This window comes from Podarcis raffonei, chromosome 14 (assembly GCF_027172205.1).
Source record: "Podarcis raffonei isolate rPodRaf1 chromosome 14, rPodRaf1.pri, whole genome shotgun sequence".
In the NCBI taxonomy this organism is placed as follows: domain Eukaryota; kingdom Metazoa; phylum Chordata; class Lepidosauria; order Squamata; family Lacertidae; genus Podarcis; species Podarcis raffonei.
Window position 1 is genome coordinate 14,426,159 of NC_070615.1, and position 20,861 is coordinate 14,447,019.

At 41.2% G+C, this 20,861-nt stretch overlaps 1 protein-coding gene across 3 annotated transcripts in view; it reads left to right on the forward strand.

The window, feature by feature from the left end:
• The window catches only part of SPPL2A (signal peptide peptidase like 2A), a 37,244-nt gene that overhangs the window by 12,279 nt on the left and 4,104 nt on the right, over positions 1-20,861 (forward strand). The window contains exons 7-16 of one of the 3 annotated variants that reach the window (XR_008327527.1): positions 2,729-2,825; positions 6,105-6,206; positions 6,552-6,633; positions 7,902-7,976; positions 9,160-9,216; positions 9,536-9,589; positions 10,001-10,100; positions 12,805-12,882; positions 12,984-13,144; positions 18,631-18,729. Coding sequence is in view for 2 of the 3 variants with exons in the window: in XM_053365122.1 (XP_053221097.1) it covers positions 2,729-2,825; positions 6,105-6,206; positions 6,552-6,633; positions 7,902-7,976; positions 9,160-9,216; positions 9,536-9,589; positions 10,001-10,100; positions 12,805-12,882; positions 12,984-13,144 (806 nt within the window). In the remaining variant the exon portion in view is untranslated. The remainder of the gene's footprint in view (positions 1-2,728; positions 2,826-6,104; positions 6,207-6,551; positions 6,634-7,901; positions 7,977-9,159; positions 9,217-9,535; positions 9,590-10,000; positions 10,101-12,804; positions 12,883-12,983; positions 13,145-18,630; positions 18,730-20,861) is intronic. The other 2 variants (XM_053365122.1, XM_053365125.1) reach the window with 2 other exon arrangements.

The following is a 20,861-nucleotide window of genomic DNA, read 5'->3' on the forward strand; positions in this document are numbered from 1 at the left end:
ACTGAATTTACATAGCTTTATTTAGTTCTACGTAGGATGCGCCTTCTGTTCTCCTTCTGTTTGATTTTATATATGCAAGCATCTTCTCTACTTTTGCCCACAAGGAGGCTGTAGCTCAGTGGATATTTTTATAATAAATATCCACTGAGCTACAGCCTCCGGTGTGTGTGTGGGGGGGGGAGATAGATGACAGATAGATAGATAGATAGATAGATAGATTAGATTAGATAGATGGATAAAATAAGTAAACAAACAAACAAACAAATAGAGAATATATATATATATATATATATATATATATATATATATATATATATAAATAAAAATAAAAAAATCCACCTTTCCTCTAAAGAGTTCAAGATGCATGGCTCCTTTTATCTATAAGTTGCCTTGAGGCCTGTTGGGGTAAAAAGGCATAATAATAATAATAATAATAATAATAATAATAATAATAATAATTACAGGCAGCCCTGTTTAGGGAAGCTTTTAATGTTTGATGTATTACAGTACTTTAATATTTTTTTTGAAGCCTCCCAGATGGGCGGGGTATAAATAATAAATTACTATTATTATTATTATTATTATTATTCTCCATCCTCCCTTTCCTCCATATCTTATCCTCACAACAACCCTAACAAATTGGTTAGGCATACATCTTAGCTGTACTGTTTTCAGCACCTGCTAATCTGTAATATTCTTTGATAACACACTTTTTAAAGCTGCTGGTTTTATTTATATTTTGAATTTTATTTAAGGCCAACTTGTTTTTAACTTCCAAATTTCGTTGATAATTTTAATGTCTGTTTTATGTAGATTATGTAGATTGCATAGAGGCTTTTATGAGGAAGCAGAAAAAATAAAATGTTAAATAAAATAAAATAGTCTGAGAGATGATGACAGGCCCAAGGTCACCCAGTTATCCAGATATATGGTGATACTCCATATTTTTCATGAGCAATATTCAGTTTTTTCTCTCCATGGTGAGCTGAGACCACCTTGGGAAAATGGGAATTGTTTTGGTCATGTTCATATGTATGAATTTGCTGACGAACCTCTGATCATCTCTCTGAGTCAATGGGCCCCATTAGCTAAAGTGGTGCTTCAGGTTAAGAACAGTTTCAGGTTAAGAACGGACCTCTGGAACGAATTAAGTTCTTAACCCGAGGTACCACTGTACTTTCTGCACTAAGAAATGCAAACTGACAACAGGAAGGGAGATAGCAGTACGAGAGAGAAGGGGAGAAGCAACTATCAGCCCAAAGCAACACCAAACCAGGACTGGCTTCAGGGCAAAGCATATTTCCTCAGGAAAATGCATGAACACAACAGTGGCTGCAATCCTAGATATACTTACTAGGAACTGAACCCTGTTGACCTCAGTGGCAGCGTTTACTTCTGAGTGAATGTGCTCAGGATATTAGCTAGAGAGTGTTTGTGTATGATGGAAGCATAAATCAAAATAGACGGACATAAAAATGTAATAACATCCCGGAGGAGGCAAGGTTACATTTCATACGCTACATTCCATATTACTAAGAATAAAAAAAACAAAATAGTAAGTGATACAAGGGAGGTGAAGAAAATGAGGCAAAGGTACCACAGTTCAAGAAGGACACTGACAAACTGGAACGTGTCCAGAGGAGGGCAACCAAAATGGTCAAAGGCCTGGAAACGATGCCTTATGAGGAACGGCTAAGGGAGCTGGGCATGTTTAGCCTGGAGAAGAGGAGGTTAAGGGGTGATATGATAGCCATGTTCAAATATATTAAAGGATGTCATATAGAGGAGGGAGAAAGGTTGTTTTCTGCTGCTCCAGAGCAATGGATCCAAACTACAAGAAAGAAGATTCCACCTAAACATTAGGAAGAACTTCCTGACAGTAAGAGCTGTTCGACAGTGGAATTTGCTGCCAAGGAGTGTGGTGGAGTCTCCTTCTTTGGAGGTCTTTAAGCAGAGGCTTGACAACCATATGTCAGGAGTGCTCTGATGGTGTTTCCTGCTTGGCAGGGGGTTGGACTCGATGGCCCTTGTGGTCTATTCCAACTCTGTGATTCTATGATTCTATGGTATCGGTAAAAAGAAAGTAACATTTGAAAGAGCACAGGCATGAATTCCAGATTTTCATAGATAACTGCTGAAAACCGGTGTTGTGGACTGGTGTTGTTAATATAATTAATGAAATTCCACCAAGCCACATAAAGAGGGCTTTGCCCTGTATAACTCTTAAATTCAATGTTACCACAATGCAAGGTCCAAAATTTCTAGGTTTTCCATTTTGAGCAATCGAAAACTGAACAGCCATTGGTAAAAAGATTAGAAGCGCCTTAGCTCTGATGTCCATATTTATGTCTTCAGACATAATTTGCAGTGGTTCTGTCACAATGTCTGTAATTTCTTTACACTTCATCCAAAAAGCATTAGCCAATGGACACTTCCACAGTCGGGGGCAGTACGCACCCCTGCTATTGCAACCTGACCAGCACATGGGAGTAAAGTTGGGTGATATTTGTGAGATCTGAACAGGTGTCCTGCACTCGCATTATATTTATTTTAGGATATGTTCCCAAACAAGATACAGACTTTGCTGGTCTAGTGGTCCACATAGTCTTCCATTGTGCATCATCAATAATTCCATCCAGTTTAGCATGAACAATCTTTTTTTCCCCTTTGAATAATTTGTAATGGCATGCTTGTATCCAATGTATCCTTATTTTCCTTTTTTGTCCAGTGTATGCCGTCATCACAGTTTTCTGCCTCGCATCTGCATCAAGCCTGTTCAACTGTCTTCATGCCATAGTTAGAAAAATACCTTATGGGCAATGCAGGTACAGTCCTTAAGTCCACATGACTTTCCTAAATAGCTTTGTGGCTAAGAAAAATTATCTTATATGGTCAGGCTTTTGGCTTGTAAAATGAATGTTTCCTCTTGTGTCTCACTTGATGAGTCGACTACCCAGTTGTCATCCTCTCACATCTCCACTTGCTCCCCTGATTCCATATCCTTCTGTTTCCCAACCTGCTGTTAGTCCCCTCTTCCACACAATTAATCTCTATATCTCCCTCTCCAACACCTCTTCCTCCTTTCTTCCTGCATGCAAATGTGCCCCTGTCTTCCCTATTCCTCAAAAATCCACCCCTTAACCCACCTTTCCTCTCCAGCTGCCACTCTTCTCCCCTTTGCCTCCAAACTCCGGGAGTGTACTGCTGTCTTGACTTTCTTTCCTCTAACTGTGCTTGGTGACTTCCTCCAATCCAATTTACACCCTTTTCAATCCATTGAAGTTGCCCCCAGAAAAATCACTCCTTGCTGCAAAATCTAATAGTCTCTGTTCTGTTCTCATTCTTGTCCTTTCCTCTGCCCTTGATACAGATGGTCTGCTTTCCGCCCCCCCCTCCTGTTTGACTCCTTTAAGCCAGAAGTCTCTGTGATGTTGTCCTCACCATGTTCTCTTCCTATCTGTCTAATCATTATTTCAGTGTTTATGTAGGTGGAAGCTCATTTCCTGTTTTCCTTCTCTTTTCTGTGACTCAGAGAACTGTTCTTGGCTTTTTGCTCTTTTTTCTCAAAATCCTCATCAGTAGTTCCTATATGCACATGACACCCAGCTTTCTGTCTCTACTTCCTCACTCCAATCCTACACCTCAGTCTGACCAGATTTCTGTTTGCATGTCATTGCCCAAAACTCAATATGCCAAAGACTGGATTTCTCATCTTTCATCCCAAGCCCTTCTCTCCTTATCCATTGCCAGTGTTACCATATGCCTTGTTGATCAGGCATTCAGCCTAAGCTTTATATTATATTCCTCTCATTTGCTCTCCCTGTTCACTCCATTACCAAGGTTCATCACTTCTTTCTTTATCCCCTCAGCAGAAACTCTGCTTCATCTTCTGGCTGGCTGTTGCTAGAAAACTGCAACCTTCTCTTTCTTCTGTGGACTTGTCTTGGTCCCTTTAAGACAGGCTTCCTCAACCTTGGCCCTCCAGATGTTTTGAGACTACAATTCCCATCATCCCTGACCACTGGTCTTGATAGCTAGGGATCATGGCAGTTGTAGGCCAAAAACATCTGGAGGGCCGAGGTTGAGGAAGCCTGCTTTATGCTACTCTACTGCCACTGGGCCCATCACCTCCTGGCAAATAGAAGGGGAAGAAATGGAGGCAGTGAGAGATTTTACTTTCTTAGGCTCCATAATCACTGCAGATAGTGACAGCAGTCACGAAATTAAAAGACGCCTGCTTCTTGGGAGAAAAGCAATGACAAACCTAGACAGCATCTTAAAAAGCAGAGACATCACCTTGCCAACAAAGGTCCGTATAGTTAAAGCTATGGTTTTCCCAGTAGAGATGTATGGAAGTGAGAGCTGGACCATAAAGAAGGCTGATCGCCGAAGAATTGATGCTTTTGAATTATGGTGCTGGAGGAGACTCTTGAGAGTCCCATGGACTGCAAGAAGATCAAACCTATCAATTCTGAAGGAAATCAGCCCTGAGTGCTCACTGGAAGGACAGATCCTGAAGCTGAGGCTCCAATACTTTGGCCACCTCATGAGAAGAGAAGACTCCCTGGAAAAGACCCTGATGTTGGGAAAGATTGAGGGCACAAGGAGAAGGGGATAACAGAGGACAAGATGGCTGGACAGTGTTCTCGAAGCTACCAGCATGAGTTTGACCAAACTGTGGGAGGCAGTGGAAGACAGGAGTGCCTGGCGTGCTCTGGTCCAGGGGGTCACGAAGAGTCGGACACGACTAAACGACTAAACAACAACAACAACTATCAAGCCACCTTTCATGTCACTTTGATCACATGATGCTTCTCCTTTAAACCCCTTCATTGGCTTCCTTTCAATTCCCAGATCCAACGTGAGTTCCTTGCCCTTGGTGTCAGAGTCCTCCACCCCCTTATCTAATATGTTTGGATCTGCCTGCCAGAACACCTACATAATGCCTCCTCTTTCAATTCCTTCTCGGTATGGTTAGAGACTGAGCTAGGAACCAGGAAGTTCCTGTTTCACCTCTGCCATGAGTTCACTAGGTGACCTTAGGGTAGTCATTCCGTCAGCTGCTTCTCTTCCTCCCCTCCACCTCCCACCCCAACCTGCAACCTGGGGGTGGGGTAACAATATTTATCGGGTTGCTATTAGGGTTGCAACTTGATAATACACATGAAGTGCTTTGAAACACTCTGCAAGTATTAGAACTTATTACTAGAGGAAGCTGCAATATGCCCGTATTTTTCGCTCTATAAGATGCACCCAACCATAAGACGCACCTAGTTTTAGAGGAGGAGAACAAGAAAAAAAAATTCTCTCCCTCTCTGTGCAGCGCCTCTCCAGCAAAGCGGGAGGAGAAACGGAAGGGGCTCCATTTCTCCTCCTGCTTTGCTGAAGGGGCCATAGTTATCAACCTTCCCTTTTTTTGCGGGAAATTCCCTTATTCCAGCGCCGTTTCCCGCTGCTATCCCGGATTGTTAGATATCCCGTAGACTGTCCCCGGGACAGGTGAGGCTGCTGATCCCTTATTTTTGAGGCTGCTGATCCCTTATTTTCAAATCTGAAAGTTGACAGCTGTGCAAGGGGTGCTGCGCAGCTTTCCCTCTCTGCGCAGCACCTCTCCAGCGAAGCGAAGTCAGAACAGCAAGAGGGATCACTGCGCAGCGAAAGCATCAATCCCTCTTGCTGTTCTGTCTTCTGGGATAGCTGTGCAGCCTGCATTCGCTCCATAAGACGCACACACATTTCCCCTTACTTTTTAGGAGGGAAAAGGTGCATCTTATAGAGTGAAAAATACGGTAGTGACTGAGTCCATTGGTCAGTATTGCCAGCTCACTGATTGTCCAGGGTTTCGGACAATAATCTCTCCCATTCCTACTTATAGATTCTGGGGACCAAACCTGGGACTTTTTGCATGGAAGACAATTGCTCTGCCTCAGAGCTGCGGCCCTTCCCCATACACAAAATATACTTTGACTGGAATGCAAAACCCCCATAGAAAATTGCTTTGGATGATGCCTATAGCTGGCAAGCTGCGCTTGTGGTATCTTTTGGAGAACTAGATGTATTATTTGCTGTATTTGTAACATATTATTGTCCCGTTTTATTTTTAGGTTTCCATGCTGGGACAGATGCCTTGAAGTGAGACTCTTTTTTCTCGCTCTAATATGCATAACGACATCTGTTGTTTGGGCAGTGTTTCGGAATGAAAATAGGTATGTGAATAGTTCTCAGATTCAGAATTGAAATGAAGAGAAATGCTAGCTTTGTTGCTTTCTAAATCTGTGTTGCCTTCAAAATATTTAGGTCAGGGTCCAAATCCTGCATAGACAGGCAGGCTTTTCCATCCTCTCTTTCCATTAGGAAAATTAATTGCACTGTTTTCAAAATTAATTGCAATTCAAAATTTTGAATTGCAATTCAAAATTAATTGCAATTCAAAATTAATTGCACTGTTTTCAAGGGGGTTTAACCTGTAATAAGTGAGTTGAGGATTGCAGCTTTATGTGCAATATTTTGTCCCTGTGTTTTACTGCAACAATTTTTTTTGTTTGTTCTAGCTGGGTATGGATTTTGCAAGATATCCTGGGAATTGCTTTCTGCGTGAACTTTATTAAAACACTCAAATTGCCCAACTTTAAGGTACAGTAAGCTTTCCGTCTAGCTGTGTTGGACTGCAGAAAAGGTTGAGTCAATTTTTGCAGCTTAAGCAATGGTTGGCTAGAGCTTCTGATGGAAGTAGACTGTGTCAAATACAGCTCCCAAACCACATTAATTTCTTTTTAAAGTGCTACTGGCTCAATTTTTCAAATCATGGTTTGGAGGGCTGGAAATGACCTTGTAGGCCCATGTGTTTATCCTCTTCCTCATGCACCATCACTTTCAGTTTCTTGTTTAGTGCTAACCATAGTTTACCATGATGTTCGGATTGGCCAAGAATGATTTGTGTTTCCATCCAGACCATAACGACAAACAGTGGTTAGCACTAAACAAGAAATTAAAAGTGAAGAGGGAAGCAAAAGAGAATGAACGAGCTTGCAGTTAGTTTTCAATCCTCTGGACAATATATGTTAAAGACATACACTGGATTAAAAATCTAGTGGCAGGGTACGCAATGTACAGTATGTGTGGATGCAATTCAAATAATGGGAATAGCAACTACTATTACAAAAATATCTAGTTCTAAGTTGTAGTCCTAAACATAAGTTTGGGAAGTGAAATAAAAAATGTTTTGAAATTACTTTAGATTTTTATTTTATGGATAAAATAATTCTGTTTTCAAAATGAATTGCTAGTGTAAGCATATTGTTTCTTGTATTGAATTGTATTTATCCTTAAACTTTCTTTGATAACCACACTAAATGGTGGTTAATTCAAATATCAGTGGAAGCTTCCAATTTCCTCCTTGTGGCCATGCTAGAGGAGAATGATCTTTTTGGAGATGCTTGATGCATTCTCTTAACACTAGCTAAACCATTGTTTAGCACTGTGTCCAAACTAAGCCAAAGTCTCAGTGTTATGGGCACAAGTTTAACATGCCTGAGTGAAGGAAAGGAAAGGAAAGGACTTCTCTAGTGTTTTAATCTTACTTTCACAGGATCCTGACTATTGTTGGGTACCAACCAAACATTATTTAAAATAATCTCCTTTCACTTTTGAAATGGTGGGTTATTAAACTTTCTTGGCAACTAGCCATAAGTTTGTTCTAGCCATACAGTTCATACATAATGCTAAGCCAGCTTTCACTCAGGTTTGTTCTGGTTGATACACACTACTTTAAACGATGGTTTAGTGTTACGAGCAAATGTTGCCAATTTATTTAAATAGTATGATGTGATTGTGCTATTTTTGTAAGTGTTAATGATTGCACATGAGTTTTATAAAAATAACTCTATTTTTTTGTTCTCTAGTCATGTGTTATTCTCCTTGGTCTCCTTCTTGTATATGATGTATTTTTTGTCTTCATCACACCATACCTTACAAAAGTAAGTATGCAGGTTTATAACTATATTTTTCATTAAAGCACACCAATATTGTACATATTAAAGTGTATTTTTAATTTTTTAAAGTTTTTATTTATGCTTTTCAGGTTTATACATTTCATTAGTTTTACAATCAATTTAACATTTCAAAGTTTGACTTCCTTCCCCCTCTTTCTGTGGTTCCTTAAATGTATTTTTAAAAATATCTTTTGCATATCCAAATTCATTTAATTTGCTCATTTAATTATCTACATTAAATATATACCAGAACCAGAAGCTGTATAGAGTCTGCATAGAAGGTTTGCTCCATTTCAAAGATCTGGGTAAAGATAATTCTTTTTACCTTGTGCCTAAATGAGACCAACATGAGGGATAACTGAGCATCACTTGGTAGTTAAATGCACCTGAAGAGAGACCTGACAAAATAGGAGACAAGTACTGTGAATCACTTGCATTTTAATATTTTAGAAATTAAAAAACCTGGATTCTAATGAGAGTGAATCCTAAGATTATTCTGAGCAGTTCTAAAGTAAGCTTTGGCTCTTGCAGAGTAAAGGCTAGAGCCTTTGAGTGGCACTGTGATACCAGAAACTTAGAATAACTTCCCAATGTTGTGTTCTGCATAACTCCTGCAAGATAGGCTACAGGACCCCTAATTCTGATTGCCTTAAAGAAACAACCAAATTGGCTTAGTGGCCTTATTGCCAAAACACAGAGAGTAATGTTTGAAAAGAAAACAGAGTTAATACCCACGTTTGAAACTACTTCTTTTAACACATTAAAGTTCAAATTGTTAGTTGGCCTTTTGCAGTGTTGGCGTCTGCTTTTGATTCTTCTGTATCTGGTGAAATTTTATTAAATTTACACGGTTTCAAGCTTATTTGGAAATTAAACCTGCAGCAGGATTTATACCCAATACTTCTACAGAAGTCGACTTTGGTTAATTCTGCTTTTCAGAAAATTAGATCTCGTTCATGCTGATCTGTACACTTGGGTTCATGAACCGATTCTGTTTTCTTTTCGTGCATTCTGTTTCACACGGAGTTGCTGAGGAATGTACTGCCAAAATACATTGTAAGAGGATTACGGTACATTAGATTCTGAATGTTTAAGAATATAAACAATTAAACCCATGTACTTGCTAGGTGAATGATTCAGTATCACAATGCTCCATTTAAAATTTCAGAGTGGAGAAAGTATCATGGTTGAAGTGGCAGCAGGTCCTACGGATAGTGGTGAAAAGGTAAGCATATAATCATTTGATAAAGACATAATTTATACTCATGCTATGTAAGGAATTATCATATTGTGTTTTCATAGCTGCTACTGCATTGAGTTTGCACTAACGCACAATCCGGTTAAAGTTTAGCACTTTGCTATCCTTTTGACTTTCGTTACGTGGGGTAATGAAAGATGCGCTTAACTCTTTCAAACCAAAGGGAATATAAAGTGCTGCACTTGGCCTGAATTTTGCCCTAAATATTTGCGTGCAACATGTTCACAGAATATAGCCGTTTTTCTTTTAAAGTATTAAATGCTTGTTGACTTGGGTTTGATCCTAGAATGATGGAAGCTTGGTGGAAGCCTCTACTGGGCGGTCAGCTCCTCCTGAGAAAGTAAGGATTGTATTTAAGATCCTCTGAAAAAGAATAGCATTTGGGATTGGTGGGAATCTCGACTCTCTGTCTCTCCCTTTCCAAATTTATTTATCCAGGGCCTGGATATCAGTGTTCCCCAACCACCCTTAAATTCAGCACTGTTTTTCTCATTTCATATGGTGCATTTTCTTAACATTCTTGTGCGTAGTGTCTGTTTGTCATCCATACGCATTGTCCTTTTGGTTTAGATGCTTGGTCATCTTTTACGCACTCAGTATCTTGGTTGCTGGTTTCTTAGATCAAGTCCTTTATAATCTGAAGTTCTATGTCAACTAGATGAGTAAATAGTGCTGCTGAATTTTAACACTTCCTTTCTTCAGTGCCTTTTGGCGTTGACTTATGTGGGATTTTGAAAACACTCTTTTGCAGTTGCCAGTGGTAATCAGGGTGCCAAGGTTGGCATTCTCTGCAATGACGTTATGTTCAAGACCATTTTCATTACTTGGGTACGGTGACATTGCTTTACCAGGTAAGTATCTTTTTTTCATCAACTAAGATTAACTCAAGGGACGCGGGTGGCGCTGTGGGTTAAACCACAGAGCCTAGGACTTGCCAATCAGAAGGTCAGCGGTTCGAATTCCCGCGATGGGGTGAGCTCCCGTTGCTCGGTCCCTGCTCCTGCCAACCTAGCAGTTTGAAAGCACACCAAAAAGTGCAAGTAGATAAATAGGTACCGCTCCGGCGGGAAGGTAAACGGTGTTTCCGTGCGCTGCTCGGGTTCGCCAGAAGCGGCTTAGTCAAGCTGGCCACATGACCCGGAAGCTGTACGCCGGCTCCCTCGGCCAATAAAGCAAGATGAGCGCCGCAACCCCAGAGTCGGCCACGACTGGACCTAATGGTCAGGGGTCCCTTTACCTTTACCATTAAGATTAACTCAGCATGATGACCAAATGGAAAAACAGAGAGTTAAGAAATAATTACATTAAAAAAAGGCTTCTCAAATACCGTAGAACTGAATGTACCATTTTTTTAGAACCACAAAAGAATTTTTAAAATCCCAAATAGCTTGATGAATGAAAAGTAAACAAATAAATAATAAACTGCATGAAAAAGATAATAGTGACTTTGGAAAAGAATGGGAACCTTTTGTAACTTATTCGCAGAAACAATGTAAAAGTGTGGATTCTTTGGCAGGGTTTAAATAAACATATATAATGTAATTTACTGACAACCTAGCAGTTCGAAAGCACGAAGTGCAAGTAGATAAATAGGTACCACTCCGGCGGGAAGATAAACGGCGTTTCTGTGTGCTGCTCTGGTTCGCCAGAAGCAGCTTCGTCATGCTGGCCACATGACCCGGAAGCTGTACACCGGCTCCCTCGGCCAATAAAGCGAGATGAGCGCCGCAACCCCAGAGTCGTCTGCGATTGGACTTAATGGTCAGGGGTCCCTTTACCTTTTTTATAATGTAATTAGGGAGAATAAGAAAGATAACAATGTGATAATATTCTACTATATATAAGCAGCAGAATGCAACAAGTAGTTTAACAAATCAGAAATGGAAATGGAGGGAAGCCAAGGGGGAGAGGGGAATTTATAAAACAATTGTTTGGTTAAGTTGAATAATGTATGATATATGTATGAAAACTAACAAAAACTGATTTTTTAAAAAAAAAAAGTAAAGTAAACGAACAAATGCTTACACGTCATAAGCGCCAATGTATAACAAACATATTTTGACCAAACAGTGGACAAAAACTGCAAATCATATTATTCCTCATATTTATAATTTTTATGAGTGACAAACTGAGTTAATGGCAACATAAGCAGAAAAGCTTTTCATGTAATGGCTGCAAGAGACTGAGTTTTTGCTAACGTGATGCCCTCCAGCTGTTTGGCTGTGCTGGCAAGGGCTAGTGAGAGTTGGTCCAAAGGACCAGGTTCGCAAAGCCTTCTTTTACCCCATGAACTGCAAGCTTCTAAATAATTTTGTGAAGTTTTAAATATTTTTAAAATAATTTTTACTGGATTCTTACTCCATGGGTGTTCTTTTGACTTCTTATTTTTTTCCAAATTAACCTGTTTTTCTGTCCATGGAAACAGAAAGTGACTTACAAGGATAAAAAAGCAAGAAGGAGAAGGAAGTCTAAGGTTCATGTGTGTTATAGCAATACGTGTAACCATTTGGAAGTGGGTGGGATGTTTTTAATGTATTTATTTTTCCTTTTGGTTTTAATGTACCTATGTGAGGTTTACTGTCTACTTGTTTGGTTGTAAATTGCTTCGGGTTGCCCTGGGCAAGATAAAGTGACTGTCAAAATAAATAAAATAGTCCAAACTGATACTTAAACTGAATCAATACCTGTGACCAGATACATTTAGTTAAAAGAAGCTTTTCAAGGGTAAATGAAGAACCAATTCATTGCCCCCCTGCCAAACGTACATTCTTCAATTGATGAAAATCAACTGCTCTCACCTGCCTAGTAACTATCAACAGATGGTAGGGATTTCATTCTTGTTTGCTACTTTTTCTTTTTGTGAGGATACGCTTGGAGAGCTAAAGTAGTAAGGAGCAGTGAAAAGAAAAGGAGAAAAATGGTTCAAAATGCAGGTTCCTATATTCCACAAAACTGCCATAGTTCTGGTACTCTTATTTAGTTGTAAATTTAGTTGTTCAGTCGTCACATTTTTAGGAATTTTTTGAAATATGAGTGGGAAACTTGATTTAAATTTGTGATTTAAGTTGGCATTTTTCTTCTTGCTGATTTTAAAATTGGGTGGTATATAAATTCAATAATAATAAAAAAATATAATCGTTATTTAAATCAGTGATTTAAATCGATCCATATTGCTGGTAGCTCCATGGTGGGTGCTTGAATAAAGGTAGATGGGGCAAATCATGCCCTCTTGTAGCCTTCTAAAACAGTAGCTAAGGGTGTCTTCACAAAGGGGAGGGGAGCAAGGCCCCCAGGCCCTTTTGTAATCCTAGGACAGGCCCCCCCAAACTTGGCCCTCCAGATGTTTTGGGGCTACAACTCCCATCATCCCTAGCTAACAGGACCAGTGGTCAGGGATGGTGGGAATTGTAGTCCCAAAACATCTGGAGGGCTGAGTTTGGGGATGCCAGTTCTTTGATTTCCTGTTCATTAGTATAAGAAGAGAGGATAGTGATTTTGCTGGCTTTGTTTACTTCCTGATAAATATTTCTGACCTATAATTTTGTGTTTTTTTAGGTCTCCTGGTGGCCTATTGTCACAGGTTTGATGTTCAGACAAGCTCTTCCTCTGTGTATTTCATTTCTTCCACGATAGGTAAACAACTCTAACTCTTAATGGGGCTATATCTACAGTGAAGCCATGAACATACCAGGTGTATGTTACTCAACAGCTCTCTTGTTCCTCTCTTTCTACAGCTTATGCTATTGGCATGTTGGTCACATTTGCGGGCCTGGCGCTAATGCAGATGGCACAACCAGCCCTTCTCTATTTAGTGCCGTGCACACTAATTATGGCCACGTTAGTTGCTTTGTATCGCAAAGAGATGAAAAAGTTCTGGAATGGCAACAGCTACCAGGTAGGCACAGTGCATTTTGGTCATTATGTGTTTACTTTGTCCATTAAAAAAAAACACCATACAGATGGCACACAGATGCTGACATCAGACAAATACTTCTGGTTCATACATTTTTAACAGATGGATGCTTTTGGAAGACGTAGCTCTTGCATGTTACATGATACAAAGTAGGGAACTGAGACAGTCTTTTTTTGTTCACGTTAGGGTTTTTGAATTTGCATTTATTTGAACACCTGGCCCTTCCCTAGACTAATAATTGTTTAGTAACAATAACAGCTTGCTTTTGTGTCTCTTTCTTTAGGCGTAATATAGCCAGGTGTAAAGAAAAATAGGAGGCATTTTCCTTCCCTATAGTGAAATTGATAAAGGCCTAGTTCTTATTGAGATGATGCTTCTATGTCTGGTCCGTACCATTGCAGACTGCATGTGGGGGACTCACGTGGCTTGAGCGCTCCTTCATTCAGAAATATTCCCTCCAGATAGAAAGGTAATATGTTAGGGTGCAGGTTTATATAGTTTTCTTCGTGGAGGACTTTCTTTTCTTCATTTGTTCTGTTCTGTACTGCCTCATATTGAAAAATTTCTAGCCAATTTGAAATGCAAAATCCATAAAATAAAATAGCCGTACAATAAGAGTTTTAGAGTGGCAAATAAAATGACAGTCAAAAGTCAAGAGTTTAAAGGAGCCGGGATGTTTAAAACGACTGGTTTGAATAAAAAGATTTCTGCCTGTTGTCTAGAAGGTGTGTCTGTGTCCAATGCTAGTCCTACTCGGAGCAGATCCATGAAAATTAATGAACCCCATTCAACCCAGGGAGTTTTATCCTGCGCCAGCTTTGCTAGGAAAGGCATTTCACAGTTGGGTCACGATTGCTGCAAACGTCCTTTCTCTAGCTACAACATCGCTCCCTTCCATTTTGAAGTGTAGTTGCAGCAGGGTGTTGGCTGATGACCATAATGTACAGGCAGGTTGATGTGGGAAGAGGTGTTCCCGTAAGTATTTTGGTTCCAAGCCATTTATGAGTGTGAAGGTAAGCACCAGGGACGCGGGTGGCACTGTGGTTTAAACCACTGCGCCTCTTGGACTTGCCGATCGGAAGGTCGGCGGTTCGAGGCCCCACAATGGGGTGAGCTCCTGTTTGGTCCCAGCTCCTGCCAACCTAGCAGTTTGAAAGCACACAGTGCAAGTAGATAAATAGGTACCGCTCTGGCGGGAAGGTAAACGGCATTTCCGTGCGCTGCTCTGGTTTCGCCAGAAGCGGCTTAGTCATGCTGGCCACATGACCTGGAAAAACTGTCTGCGAAAGTGGACAAATGCCAGCTCCCTTGGCCTGTAAAGCAAGATGAGCGCCGCAACCCCAGAGTAGTTCGCGACTGGACTTAACTGTCAGGGGTATCTTTACCTTTACCTTTAGGTAAGCATCAGAACTTGGTGGGCTTCGAAGCAAATAGGTAGCCAGTGAAGTTAGTCTGAACCCCAAGCTGAGCTGTGCGATTAATCTTAACTATGATTTGTTGGAAACCATCCAGCTACAAACCATGGATTGTGGAGCTGCCTTATTTCAACAAAGAATACGTTGAAATGCAATTTAGGAGCTAGTTGTCGTGCTAAGCTGTGGATAATTCACATTGGGAGTAAAAGCTTGCAAACTCCTTCCTGCTGCTTGACCTCAAGCCCAAGGCCCACCTAGGCATGTTCCTATCCCAATAAACTATAGTTTATTGTGGTGTCCAAACACAGCCAACGAATCATAGAATTGTAGAATTGGAAGGGATCCCGGGAGACATCTAGTCCAACCTCCTGCAATGCAGGAATCTCAACTGAAGCATCCATGACAGGTGGCCATCCAACCTCTGTTTTAAAACCTCAAATGAAGGAGAATCTGCCACGTTTCAAGGAAGTCTGTTCCCCTGTTGAACAGCTTACTGCCAGAAGGTTTTTCCTGATACAGATCTATTTGCTAGTGGATATTAAATCCAGATGCCTCGTCCAACACCTCTCACTGCTGCTTTTAATGGCTTGGTTGCAGAACTGGTGGCTGCCATGTTCTAGGAATGCACAGTACTAAAATATAAGACCACAACATGCTACTAATCATGATGGCTATGCAACCGCCATGTTCAAAGGCAATATGCCTCTGAATGAATGAATATTTGTTCAGTTATTGGTTGGTCGGCTGATGAAGCAGAAAAATTGCACAGCTATCTAGTGAAGACTGATCCTTCTTTCCATATTTAGAACGTCAACCAAAGAAGTTCAGTTTCATCCAGTGTGTGCTTTATAGACCTTTTTAAATACAGCTTTTATGACATCCCGTTTGAGTTCTGATTCCCAGAGTCTGTGTGCGTCAAGGAAGCTCTGGTTACTGTCTTTTCAGAGAGTACTCAAGCATAAAATTCTTTGGATTTGAATGATGTTTTTGCCTTTGTTCGCTACCAAAGTTTGCTCTAAATACTTCAGCCCTAGTTCCGAGCTAACAAAAGACCACTCATACCTCAATAAGAAGCTTCATTATTTCGAAGTATTATGTTGCCATAGCGATTGTTTCATATGCTTTTCTCGGCTAGCTCCTTTTTGAAGGATTAAAATTGCTCTGAACTTTGGACCTTTGTGTCAGCTTGACTTCCCTTGGAATGAAAAACGCAGACTTAAAATTTGGGAATCTGAGTGCAGTTCAAATATTGTGCACAGATTAATGAGACCGTTGCTCCGGTCTTGATGCACGCAGCTTGAAGAATTGTTCTCATTATATTGTTCTCCCATCTATCTTGACCTTCAAAAAAAGTGGTGAGGTATATATATTGATTGTGTGGCTCAGCAAGCTTCAACATGCTTTCATTATGTCATGAGACTTAAAGGCATTCATGTACATTTTTTTTAAGAGGAAGAGGGACAGCACTTCAATATTGTTTGTGCTCTCTCCAGATGGATTGTAAAGATACTTAGTCCATTTTTTTTATTAGGCATATAGGAAGTGTTATACTGAATCTGACCACTGGTTTATCTCACTCACTCACCACGAATGGGGGACTTTTTTGGCTCCACAGGCCAGATCCATATCAGGATCCGCCTCCCGGCTCTAATTTGTTGCTATTCACCTGGCAGCTCAAATAACGTCAGGTGGCTTGGTGCTTTGAAAACCATTTTGCATTGAACCAGCTGATAAAACGAAGAGGGAAAACCTCAGTCACCTGCAAGGTGCTGTGAAGTCCTGACTTCAGAGTGCAGCAAAACTGAACAGGTTTGAGAGACTTCCCTACGGGGAGCTGTTTTGCACACCCAAATCAAACCGGATGGACTTCTGCTCACATCAGCTGTTAACACAAGGATGTTACTCCTCCTCAACACTAGGTTTGGGTGCACAAGCGAGCTGTCAGCAAGGAGCTGTTATGTGTATCCAAATCCAAACCTCGCACCAGCTGATTGCACTAACCCAGCACTAAGCAGGACTGACTTCTCTGCCTATTGGTAGATGCAAGGGAAGCTCAATGCTGCTTGATTCAGCTCTCTTGTGCATCTGGACCGAGTAAGAGTCACCTTCCGCATCTCTGCTGATGCATGGGAGTTCAGTCCTGCTTTGCACAAAATTTCAGAAGCTCCCGGCAAACAGCTGGCCGTTGGGCACTTTGGAAGCTGCACAAGGGGATGTGACGGGTGCTGCCTATTGGCTGAAAGGTGCTTTGCAGATGCCGCCAAAGACTGCTCTTACCTGCACCATGCCTGGCATCAGAAAGGCCTTGCAGGTCAAATGAAGAAGCTGGCAGGCCAAATTTGTTCATAACTGACAGTGTATGCTGCCTAGCAGCAGCTCTCAAGGTTTTCAGAGGGAGTCTTTCTTCGTCCTACTTGGAGATGATGAAGAAGAGTTTGAATTTGATACCCCGCTTTATCACTACCCTAAGGAGTGTCAAAGCGGCTAACAATCTCCTTTTCCCTTCCTCTCCCACAACAAACACTCTGTGAGGTGAGGGAGGCTGAGAGACTTCAGAGAAGTGTGACTAGCCCAAGGTCACCCAGCAGCTGCATGTGGAAGAGCGGAGAAGCGAACCCGGTTCACCAGATTACGAGTCCACCGCTCTTAACCACTACACCACACTGGCTCGCATTGAACCTGGGACCTTCCGGGTGCAAAGCAGATTCTCCACCCCATTCTAAACAAAGATCCTGAGCGAAGTGAATTGATTTACTATCGTTGTGTGATAGATTTTTTTTTTTTTTGGTTGAAAAGTAGAATGCAAATGGAAATAATAACAGAATGGAAACAGTTCCCAGATCTCGAACTGCTGCATGGCAAACATTCTGTGCCATTCACACTCCCAGCGGTGGCACAGCTGAGGCTCATTTAAGGTTCCTCTGCAAGTTCCCTGCAGGGTTGGATCAGGTCCCAAATGTGTAGTGTAAAATGTGACTGTGCTTGAGTTAATGCTCACATGACACAAGCTTTCTACAGTCAGCTCTCCCTAGAGAGCTTTTTACATGTTTTGCACTGTTCTTCTTGTGTATTAAAAACAAGTGGCTCTCGCCAAGGCAATGAACTCCTAAAGAATATGCTTGTCACAAGGCATAATAAGCAGTAGTATTGTACCTGAGTAAAACATAGGCTTCTTCTCCCTCTCCATTCTTCCCCCACATCAGCCCTGTTCATAAAGAGAGGTAGTTAGCACATACTATCCTGAAACCTTTGCAGAAAGGTTTGTGTCAGGAAGACCTTGTTCAAATACCATAAGTGTATTGTTGCTCCTAAAACATTGCATACTTCATTTTTTTCCATCAGGGCAGAGGTGTATGGAGGTCTGAGACTTCCTTTCCTTTCTGACAGGATACAGAAATGAACGTCTGGCCCAGGGCCTTAGTTGCCTGTTGACCTTGACTTTTGTCGGGTTTCTCCAAATCAATGTTATTCAAACCTTTCGAGGCCACTTTATTATACCACTTTAACAGACACAGCTCCCTCTGCCCCAAGAATCCTGGGAACCGTAGTTTGAGCGCTGTTAGGAGACCCCTGTTTCCCTTACAAAGTTACAATTCCCAGAGTGTCTTCACCAGCACTTCCTCTTCCCAGGGAACTCTGGGAATTGCAGCTCTGTGAGGGGAACAGGAGGTGTCTCCTAACAACTCTCACCACCCTTCGCAAATTGCATTCTCCAGGACTCTTTGGGGAAGCCATGACTGTTAAAAAGTATGGTGCAGATATGGTCACAATATTTTGCAACTGTCCGGTCTTGAGGTTACCAGGAACAACTATACCTCTTCCTGTAGCAGAATGTGGTCCCATCCAGAACAGGTATTGTCTTCAGTTCCCAGTCCAAGGAACCGCCTGTCCACATTTCCTCCTATTTGTTGGAACTCAGCCTTAGCTTACGGACCCTTATCCAGCCCACCTCTCTGTTCAGGCACCGGTCCAGGACCTGCACAGCTTTCTTCTGACTAGTGCGGTACAGAGAATCAAGAGATTAAATTGTGCGTGATTTATGTTTTATTCTAGATTGAGCCGGCATTAATAACAACACCTCCAGGCGAGAGGGCAGCCTGATAAGTCAGCCTAAGTGCCAGTGAAGGGACTAGTTGAGGACCGCATTTTGAGGCTTGTATTTAATTTGCACTGTTTTTTGTATTTATTTATTTGGATTGAATGCACATCTATAGCTGTTAAGAGTGCCCCGTTACTCGCCTCGACAGCATAAAATAGCTATTCTGAACAGTTTCAGTGATGTAGATCAGAACCTATTCAAGACGTGGACTGGTTAGGTTGCTGCTTTGTTCTGCCTCTCCTATTCAGCCTTCCTTAACAATGATACCATCATGTGAATCAGCCCAAGAAAGCATAGAACTGTTCAGAAAGCCTGAAATGGAAGTGGAGTTAAAATCCTGAAATGGATTAAAATGAGTTAAAATCCTGAAATGGAAGTGGAGGTGTTGGCCACACTCCAGTCTCTCAGCTAGACTTGAACTCGGTTCTGCAACATGTATAAAATATGTAGCTTTAACGTGTCCTTATTTTATACAATTTACTTCCGCTTGGCAAGAAAAAAAGACCATGAAACTATGACGTCTAGAAATGCTACCCACAATCCTCTGTGGTATCTTTGAGAAAAGTCACCAATTACCCATTTTTTTCAAGCCTGTGTTGAAATTCCTAGAAGAAATTTTGTAACTCAACATGAAAGCTGGTTCATGGGGTGCTGATTTCAGTTCTCAGTACAGTTCTGCATTCTGTGGTTCTGCAGAACTGGGCAATCCATACACATCCGTAGCTCAATTAAACAAAACATCCCCCCCCACCCGCCCAAACTACTTGGGTGTGTTTTGTTGATGTGTTAAGTTTTAGCCATCATCTGATCACCCCCCAGTCTACCTATGTTTATTTTTGGCTGGAGTTGGCAGTGTGACTTCTCAGTCTGCTTTGTGTTTCAGTCCTGCCAGTACGAGAGTCCAGTGACATTAGATTAGATGTCATTGTGGAACCAAAAATCTGCTCTTCAAATAAGACCAGTGAAGTGCTTATCTCCATAGGCCTATTTGTACTGTCTTCCAGATATGTATGGTATTAGTTCAGAGGGCTGCATGTACCCAGGCTTCTCAGGCACGATTTTTCTGCACTGTTCCCTGAGGTATGCAAGCAAATGTTTTCCTTCTGAACAACTCTCCTTGGCCATCCGTTTGGTAGCGTTCCTTAAAATTGCCACTGTCAATCCTAGCCTGATTGTAGAAAGGAATTTTGCAGATTGGCATAATTTCGAAAGGTAGAATGAAATCCATGAACCACTTGCTTTTGAATTTCATTTTGACAAGCCCATTGAGTTTTTGATCCGTGTTGAATGGTTAGCTTCCACATGGGGAAGTCACAAGAACTGGGATAGAATTATATTTTTGTGTTATGGAAATGGGGTTTTCTGGTTACTTTCGATGCCATTTTTCTTTCTTTCTCCAGCTTGCCCATTGGAGACAATGGAGGAATCTCGGCCTTTATGACAGCAATGATTGGGACAGCAGTGTGGTCTCTCGCTTGCAAAAAAATAACAAAATTTTAATTAGTAGCAACCAAGCTAGGAATTCATGAGTGGGTCTTACTTTATGTGGGAAATGTGATTGATTTTAGTTTTTAAAAACTAAAGGTTTTAGTTTTTAGTTTAGTTTAGCCTTAAAACTAAAGGTAAGCCAACTTGTTCCATATGTGACAAAGAGAAGCCGCACAATTACTGGCATAGTCCATACTTTTGCTTCCTAAGGCAGCGGCATGTAGAAAGAAGCCTCCCAGTTGTTGTAGTGGCTCTGTTTCTAAGGAGCTGTACCTCTGTTACCTGCTTTCTAGCATTCACCATGCTTTGGACAAGGAGAGATGTTATTTAAACATCCTCATGATTGTGCTGTTTTGCACTCTCCCTTTTTTTTCTGGCGGGAACAAGAAAATGAAAAGGGGACAAACTGTGGTTGCCTCTTAGCTAGTTTTGGACCAGCAGCTGCTCAGATGCTTGTTTCCCCACAATATGTTGTTAAGAGGCAAAAGTATGAACTGGACTGAATATTCAAATCCCTCCCCAGTGGCACATGTCTGGATTCTGAGACAATTCTCCTGCAGGTCAACTGCAGACTGAAACGGCTTCACACTTGGCTCTGACCCAGTGTACAATAAATAGCAAATCCTGTCTCTGAACGGGCAACATGACTCAAGTCCACTCCACTTCCGTACCTTTAAAAAAAAAGTGTTATGAATTA